A 9,144-nucleotide genomic window follows, 5' to 3' on the forward strand; every position below is an offset into this window, starting at 1 on the left:
CTAGCCCGTATAGTATACAGCCCCCGGACCCACCGTTCCTAGCCAGTATAGTATACAGCCCCTGGACCCACTGTTCCTAGCCGGTATAGTATACAGCCCCTGGACCCACTGTTCCTAGCCAGTATAGTATACAGCCCCTGGACCCACTGTTCCTAGCCCGTATAGTATACAGCCCCTGGACCCACTGTTCCTAGCCCGTATAGTATACAGCCCCTGGAAGAGGCAGTTAACCCACTGTTCCTAGCCCGTATAGTATACAGCCCCTGGACCCACTGTTCCTAGCCAGTATAGTATACAGCCCCTGGACCCACTGTTCCTAGCCAGTATAGTATACAGCCCCTGGAAGAGGCAGTTAACCCACTGTTCCTAGCCCGTATAGTATACAGCCCCTGGACCCACTGTTCCTAGCCAGTATAGTATACAGCCCCTGGACCCACTGTTCCTAGCCAGTATAGTATACAGCCCCTGGAAGAGGCAGTTAACCCACTGTTCCTAGCCAGTATAGTATACAGCCCCTGGACCCACTGTTCCTAGCCCGTATAGTATACAGCCCCTGGACCCACTGTTCCTAGCCAGTATAGTATACAGCCCTTCCTAGCCAGTATAGTATACAGCCCCCGGACCCACTGTTCCTAGCCAGTATAGTATACAGCCCCTGGACCCACTGTTCCTAGCCAGTATAGTATACAGCCCCCGGACCCACTGTTCCTAGCCCGTATAGTATACAGCCCCTGGACCCACTGTTCCTAGCCCGTATAGTATACAGCCCCTGGACCCACTGTTCCTAGCCCGTATAGTATACAGCCTCTGGAAGAGGCAGTTAACCCACTGTTCCTAGCCAGTATAGTATACAGCCCCCGGACCCACTGTTCCTAGCCAGTATAGTATACAGCCCCTGGACCCACTGTTCCTAGCCCGTATAGTATACAGCCTCTGGACCCACTGTTCCTAGCCAGTATAGTATACAGCCCCCGGACCCACCGTTCCTAGCCGGTATAGTATACAGCCCCCGGACCCACTGTTCCTAGCCAGTATAGTATACAGCCCCCGGACCCACTGTTCCTAGCCCGTATAGTATACAGCCCCCGGACCCACTGTTCCTAGCCCGTATAGTATACAGCCCCCGGACCCACTGTTCCTAGCCCGTATAGTATACAGCCTCTGGAAGAGGCAGTTAACCCACTGTTCCTAGGCCGTCATTGAAAGTCAGAATTTGTTCTTAACTGACTTGCCGTTAAATAGCTAGCATCATTATCCAGAGATTTACATTAATCTATTCATCTTTAGGTAGCTAGGAGAGATTGAAGTACGTTCTGTCAAAGTGCAGGGTAGTTCCTCTAGCTGTGCCGTAGGAACGAACCAGTATGGTGTTTTGAAAATCGGCTTGACCCCCGAAAGCTTCCCGCCACCCCACCCAGACAACAGTGAACAATACAGGAAGTAAGGAGTCTCAGACAGGAAGTCATGTCGGAACACATGTGCACTTTATTGGGAGTTTAGTCAGTGTACAAGTTGACCCGCCCCCCCCCCCCCTACTGTGGTCCCTCTGGCACCCTAATCACCTCTGACCCCCCCCAGCAGAGGTCACTCGGGTTCATTTGCATAAACAAAAACCAAAAAAAAAAAATGAACAGGACCAAGACTTTAAGGCTGCAAGTACAAAAAAAGACGTTGTGACATAATTTACATACAAGCCATACTGCCCCATATTACAGATCGTTGTGGCAGAGGCGGAAGCCGGCAGCCTTCACAGAGGCAAATACCTGTTCTGAAAAGTTAACAAAACAATTGGAATGACTCAAGAAAGAAACTGAATGTACATGTGTCGTTTTTTTAAAGTCCTCAGTTGCATGATAGAATCTCAGGGTCCTTAAATTTTTACTAAAATCCTTTGTTGTTTCACCGTTCCAGTTTTAATTTTTTTTTCTCTCACAGATCCTGAGTCAAAAAAAAAGCGCCAATATAACAGAAGCCATGCCAATGAGACTGAGAAGCTGGGTTTGGGCTCCACTCCGCGGCCCCCTCTCTCTCTCCGGGTGGTGTGTCTGGTGGCAGAGCTGAAGTGGTAGTCGGGTGGCTGGGTTGGTCGTTTGGGATGGGAACAGTCTGTTGGTTTAGAAGCATTTACGGTGGACGATGGAGGGACCAGACTCGTCGTATTCCTGCTTGCTGATCCACATCTGCTGGAAGGTGGAGAGAGAAGCCAGGATGGAGCCTCCGATCCAGACGGAGTATTTACGCTCTGGAGGGGCGATGATCTGGAGGAGAGGGTTAAATTAACATGGTTTAGACCGCAGTACTAACATCTGACCACAGTGGCAGCAGAGAGACATTAGTTAAATTAAAAGGTAAAGGACCTCAGATAAGTCTACTGGATACTAAGTACCATATTGTATTGCTGTTTAAGGTATGAATGGGTTAATTTTACAGTGTTAGACTACTGTAATAGCTGTGTATTAGTGATCTTTATAAGGGACTGGTAGCTAAGCCTACTAGTAGTGAGAACCGGTATACTAATGTCAGTACATCCAATTAGATGACTGGTATTCGTCCTAGTTGGTAGTGGTTGTTGTGTCCTATGTAGGTAAGTCTTCATAAGGGACAGAGTGGTAGTGGTTGTGATTCTTACCTTGATCTTCATGGTTGAGGGAGCCAGAGAGGTGATCTCCTTCTGCATCCTGTCAGCGATGCCGGGGTACATGGTGGTTCCTCCGGACAGCACCGTGTTGGCGTACAGGTCCTTACGGATGTCCACGTCACACTTCATGATGGAGTTGTAGGTGGTCTCGTGGATGCCGCAAGACTCCATACCTGGAGAGAGAGAGGAGACAAAATGGCCGTCACTACGGGGCAATCGCAACACAAGACGGCTGCCAGACTGACACGGATCGGCTGTTCCAGAGAGGTTCGTTAAGAGACTCACCGAGGAAGGATGGCTGGAAGAGGGCCTCTGGGCAGCGGAACCTCTCGTTGCCGATGGTGATGACCTGTCCGTCAGGCAGCTCGTAGCTCTTCTCCAGGGAGGAAGAGGAGGCGGCGGTTCCCATCTCCTGCTCAAAGTCCAGCGCCACGTAGCACAGCTTCTCCTTGATGTCGCGAACGATTTCCCTCTCGGCCGTGGTGGTGAAGCTGTAGCCTCGCTCCGTCAGGATCTTCATCAGGTAGTCTGTGAGGTCGCGGCCGGCCAGATCCAGACGCAGGATGGCGTGGGGCAGAGCGTAGCCCTCGTAGATGGGTACTGTGTGGGTCACACCGTCACCGGAGTCCATGACGATACCGGTGGTACGGCCGGAGGCGTACAGGGACAACACGGCCTGGATGGCCACGTACATGGCAGGGGTGTTGAAGGTCTCAAACATGATCTGCGGGAGACAAGAGGAGAGGGATGAGTTTCAAGGTGCTTGAGGACCACAGTAGAGAGGGATGAGAATCACAACATGCGATCTAGTGAGTTAAGGGGTAACAGTTAGTGGAGAGAGAGTTCAGAAACACAGCAGTCTGTCCCACCGGGCCGTGCAGGTCGACACAGACCCCTGTAGAGTCTGTGTTGCTGTTGATACAGTACGTCAGCTGGCAGAGAGCCGTCGTCTTGTTAGAAATGTCATCATTAAAGTGATGCAACTGCTCTACGAGCCATAACAGTCATTAAGGACAGCAAGGTGCAGAAACACAGAAAGGAGAAAGACCTGCAGCTTCCAGAGAGAGACGGAGGACAAATCAGCTGTCAGAAGAGACGGCCTGGAGGAGAGGAGGAGAACGTGAGGAAAGAGAAGGCAGAACTGAACCGTAGAGGAGGAGAGGGTAGAGGGAGAGGGTAGAGGAGGAGAGGGGGACGTACCTGGGTCATCTTCTCCCTGTTGGCTTTGGGGTTGAGGGGGGCCTCTGTGAGCAGGACGGGGTGCTCCTCTGGAGCCACTCTCAGCTCGTTGTAGAAGGTGTGATGCCAGATCTTCTCCATGTCGTCCCAGTTGGTGACGATGCCGTGCTCGATGGGGTACTTCAGAGTCAGGATACCTCTCTTGCTCTGAGCCTCATCTCCCACGTAGCTGTCTTTCTGGCCCATCCCAACCATCACTCCCTGAAGACAGGACAGGGTTAGCATATACAGACGCTAGCTAGGACACAGCTAGCATACCAACTACTAGATATGATGGGGTTAGCATATACAACAACTAAGTTAGCAATGAGCTCAATAGTAAGTCTGGCTGCATTGAGAAGGTGCTGGTTGTAATGTAGCCACTTCAGGGATGTGATCTATACTATGGGATGGTTCATCTAGTCACTAGGCCTATAATTAATGGTAAACACTAATCAAACTATTACAATCAGTAATATTTTAAAGTTGAAAATGTTTCAAGGCCCATCATATGATTTGTTTACATTTGGGCATTAGCAATAACAGGTCCATTTCCCGGTAAAACCCTGGTTCCTCACCTGATGCCTGGGACGACCGACGATGGAGGGGAAGACAGCCCGAGGCGCGTCATCTCCGGCGAATCCGGCTTTGCACATACCGGATCCGTTGTCAACAACCAGTGCGGCGATTTCATCTTCCATTTTGAACTGCAAAAAAGAAACATGTCAATAAATAGGAACACAAACACTTAACGTTTGAGAAAACAAACAGCGTCAGCCTTAAACACTTCCGCACAGCGTCACCCTTAGAAACACTTCCGCACAGCGCCCTGTGACGACATGACGCAACACTTTCTGACTTCCTGACAGGTTGTAATGCTGTGTTCTGACCGCTAGGTGGAAACCGCACTGCGCCCTCTAGACAAAGGAAAGTGGCGCTGCATCTTCGACATTACCATATAAGGACATGTTTTGGAGTCTGTGCAGCTTTTGCGGTTCACAACCAGTAAAGGAACATTTTTGACAAAACCCGGACGTGACCACTCCCTCTTACCCAAGTAGTATTTCACCCCCAGCCGCCATTTTATAAACCTCCAAAAAACTGGAATGTGACCGTGTAGAAATCCCGACTTAAATATGCGTTATGACTTGAAAAATGAATCTTTATAAAACTTAAACGCTTTGTTTAACTCTTCAAAGCTAATTACTGCTCTCCAACAAGAGAAGCAAAAGAAAAAGCTACAAGCCATAATTATTTAATATGCAGCTAGTTAACTGCCAAGACAAGTGTTGTGAATATAAACCTGTCTGACTAGAGGCCATTTCCTGCTGGCCACGCCTTGGTAACTGCCGATGGAAGTCGCCCTTCCTCCTGACCGGACGGTTTACCGTTAACTAACCGCTCAGGGTATAATAACTACGGCTTTAAGTACTACACAAAATAAAGTGAATGAGTCTAACGTCCATAGCTCGTCTAAGTGTCCTAACTGTGTCGAGTGTCTGAAAGGGAGGGTGTTAAACATGTTGCTAAGCTAACTAGCAGGTTAAACCAGGTCTCAACCCCCCCAGCCGCAGAGCGCAACAAAGACGACCGTCCCTGAGCCCCTTTTACCGGGGATCCAACGGCTGGGAAAATAACACCTTTTAACACATTAATAAAAATAGATTTACTGCAGGGGACCGTTGTATGGGTTTAAGCCGGTTATTGATTACCTAACAAGTCACGCAGTTACACCTGCATATAAATTCATTAAACAGGATGTCCATTTATAAAATCAAACTGTTTCAAACCCAACCAACACAATCTACTGAACCTGATCAACCATGCATATGACTTAAAAACAGCATATTAACTAGTTAATCTACCCTTTATCACACAAACAGCGTTGTAGTTCATGTCCTCACTAGATTACAAACCAGATTAAATACTCAAATATGCAGCCAGAGCCGTGTTTACTTTGTATCTGTTATCAAACAAACGCCATGAAATAGTTGAGAAATGTCGCTATTCTTACCTTTTGGTTTTGGGGGGGGGGTGGCTTGTCGCTGTTAAGGAAACCTGTTTCAAGGGTAAATGATATCCCGCACGAACTGCGTGTGACGGCGCCTCAAAAGTGAGCCGGTATTCGGTGGGCGCGTGGTTTTTATCTCCGGTCAGATGCCCGGCTCGAGCCATAAAAGGTAAACTTTCGGATTTGCGCGATCTGATTGGTCCGGTGTCACGGAACCGGGCGCGTCGCCGCGTAACACGCTGCTGCTTACTGCAACTAAACTACAGCCGCTTGTGAAACGCCCCTTCTCTCTCTCTCTCTCTCTCTCTCTCTCTCTCTCTCTCTCTCTCTCTCTCTCTCTCTCTCTCTCTCTCTCTCTCTCTCTCTCTCTCTCTCTCTCTCTCTCTCTCTCTCTCTCTCTCTCTTCCCGACTTATGAGAAAAAAGGAGGAAATATATAAAATGTTTTTCTTAAGGCCTTATAAACTTAAACTTGATTTATACAGAGCACGGTTAATCCCCGTTTTAAAATGCAGCGGTAGTGGTTAGTTCGGGCTGGAGAAGCATTTAGGGCTCACACAGTGTCCCCTGGTTGTGTGTTGTAGTGTTGAGCGGTCAGTGTTCACTCAGAAGTGTAGGAGCCGCTAGCTAGCTAGGTAGCTAACTGCTACGTCCAAACAGACAGAAGTGTTAACACACTATTACAGCTACAGACGTGTTAAATACACACGCATTGACCTGACACCATTCCTCACATGCATCCTAACTCCTAGTCCCCCAAGCCCTCACATGATGCATCCTAGCTCCTAGTCCCCAAGCCCTAACATGATGCATCCTAGCTCCTAGTCCCCCAAGCCCTCACATGATGCATCCTAGTCCCCCAAGCCCTAACATGATGCATCCTAACTCCTAGTCCCCAAGCCCTAACATGATGCATCCTAACTCCTAGTCCCCTAAGCCCTAACATGATGCATCCTAACTCCTAGTCCCCCAAGCCCTAACATGATGCATCCTAACTCCTAGTCCCCCAAGCCCTAACATGATGCATCCTAACTCCTAGTCCCCAAGCCCTAACATGATGCATCCTAACTCCTAGTCCCCTAAGCCCTAACATGATGCATCCTAACTCCTAGTCCCCCAAGCCCTAACATGATGCATCCTAACTCCTAGTCCCCCAAGCCCTAACATGATGCATCCTAACTCCTAGTCCCCCAAGCCCTAACATGATGCATCCTAACTCCTAGTCCCCCAAGCCCTAACATGATGCATCCTAACTCCTAGTCCCCAAGCCCTCACATGATGCATCCTAACTCCTAGTCCCCAAGCCCTAACATGATGCATCCTAACTCCTAGTCCCCAAGCCCTAACATGATGCATCCTAACTCCTAGTCCCCCAAGCCCTAACATGATGCATCCTAACTCCTAGTCCCCTAGCCCTCACATGATGCATCCTAACTCCTAGTCCCCAAGCCCTCACATGATGCATCCTAACTCCTAGTCCCCCAAGCCCTAACATGATGCATCCTAACTCCTAGTCCCCCAAGCCCTCACATGATGCATCCTAACTCCTAGTCCCCCAAGCCCTAACATGATGCATCCTAACTCCTAGTCCCCTAAGCCCTCACATGATGCATCCTAACTCCTAGTCCCCTAAGCCCTAACATGATGCATCCTAACTCCTAGTCCCCAAGCCCTAACATGATGCATCCTAACTCCTAGTCCCCAAGCCCTAACATGATGCATCCTAACTCCTAGTCCCCTAAGCCCTAACATGATGCATCCTAACTCCTAGTCCCCTAAGCCCTAACATGATGCATCCTAACTCCTAGTCCCCCAGGCCCTAACATGATGCATCCTAGCTCCTAGTCCCCAAGCCCTAACATGATGCATCCTAACTCCTAGTCCCCCAAGCCCTAACATGATGCATCCTAACTCCTAGTCCCCTAAGCCCTAACATGATGCATCCTAACTCCTAGTCCCCAAGCCCTAACATGATGCATCCTAACTCCTAGTACCCAAGCCCTAACATGATGCATCCTAACTCCTAGTCCCCTAAGCCCTAACATGATGCATCCTAACTCCTAGTCCCCTAAGCCCTAACATGATGCATCCTAACTCCTAGTCCCCCAGGCCCTAACATGATGCATCCTAGCTCCTAGTCCCCAAGCCCTAACATGATGCATCCTAACTCCTAGTCCCCCAAGCCCTAACATGATGCATCCTAACTCCTAGTCCCCAAGCCCTCACATGATGCATCCTAACTCCTAGTCCCCTAAGCCCTAACATGATGCATCCTAACTCCTAGTCCCCAAGCCCTCACATGATGCATCCTAACTCCTAGTCCCCTACGCCCTCACATGATGCATCCTAACTCCTAGTCCCCAAGCCCTAACATGATGCATCCTAGCTCCTAGTCTCCAAGCCCTCACATGATGCATCCTAACTCCTAGTCCCCAAGCCCTAACATGATGCATCCTAACTCCTAGCCCCCTAAGCCCTCACATGATGCATCCTAAATCCTAGTCCCCCAAGCCCTCACATGATGCATCCTAACTCCTAGTCCCCAAGCCCTAACATGATGCATCCTAACTCCTAGTCCCCTAAGCCCTAACATGATGCATCCTAACTCCTAGTCCCCAAGCCCTCACATGATGCATCCTAACTCCTAGTCCCCAAGCCCTAACATGATGCATCCTAACTCCTAGTCCCCCAAGCCCTAACATGATGCATCCTAACTCCTAGTCCCCCAAGCCCTAACATGATGCATCCTAACTCCTAGTCCCCAAGCCCTAACATGATGCATCCTAACTCCTAGTCCCCTAAGCCCTAACATGATGCATCCTAACTCCTAGTCCCCAAGCCCTAACATGATGCATCCTAACTCCTAGTCCCCTAAGCCCTAACATGATGCATCCTAACTCCTAGTCCCCCAAGCCCTAACATGATGCATCCTAACTCCTAGTCCCCCAAGCCCTAACATGATGCATCCTAACTCCTAGTCCCCCAAGCCCTAACATGATGCATCCTAACTCCTAGTCCCCTAAGCCCTAACATGATGCATCCTAACTCCTAGTCCCCCAAGCCCTAACATGATGCATCCTAACTCCTAGTCCCCTAAGCCCTAACATGATGCATCCTAACTCCTAGTCCCCCAAGCCCTAACATGATGCATCCTAACTCCTAGTCCCCTAAGCCCTAACATGATGCATCCTAACTCCTAGTCCCCAAGCCCTAACATGATGCATCCTAACTCCTAGTCCCCCAAGCCCTAACATGATGCATCCTAACTCCTAGTCCCC

The 9,144-nt window shown here is 49.4% G+C and overlaps 1 protein-coding gene across 1 annotated transcript; it reads right to left on the minus strand.

Annotated features, from left to right (window-relative positions):
- Positions 1-1,747: 1,747 nt before the first annotated feature.
- LOC120043634 (actin, cytoplasmic 1) lies at positions 1,748-6,003 on the minus strand. The gene is made up of 6 exons (XM_038988188.1): positions 5,871-6,003; positions 4,435-4,563; positions 3,839-4,078; positions 2,924-3,362; positions 2,630-2,811; positions 1,748-2,258 (listed from the first exon to the last, which is right to left on the minus strand). Exons 2-6 carry the CDS (start codon positions 4,555-4,557, stop codon positions 2,115-2,117), a joined length of 1,128 nt encoding a protein of 375 aa, XP_038844116.1. The 5' UTR covers positions 4,558-4,563; positions 5,871-6,003; the 3' UTR covers positions 1,748-2,114.
- Between the last annotated feature and the right edge of the window lie 3,141 nt (positions 6,004-9,144).

Source organism: Salvelinus namaycush, unplaced genomic scaffold (genome assembly GCF_016432855.1).
Source record: "Salvelinus namaycush isolate Seneca unplaced genomic scaffold, SaNama_1.0 Scaffold980, whole genome shotgun sequence".
In the NCBI taxonomy this organism is placed as follows: Eukaryota; Metazoa; Chordata; class Actinopteri; order Salmoniformes; family Salmonidae; genus Salvelinus; species Salvelinus namaycush.

Bases quoted from the DNA above. Each gene is read 5' to 3' on its own strand.
- LOC120043634 (XM_038988188.1), bottom strand. From the start codon at position 4,557: ATGGAAGATGAAATCGCCGCACTGGTTGTTGACAACGGATCCGGTATG. The intron at 4,079-4,434 runs GTGAGGAACCAG...TCCTGTCTTCAG, and splicing joins TCGGTCGTCCCAGGCATCAG to GGAGTGATGGTTGGGATGGG. The intron at 2,259-2,629 runs GTAAGAATCACA...CCTCTCCTCCAG, and splicing joins CCTCAACCATGAAGATCAAG to ATCATCGCCCCTCCAGAGCG.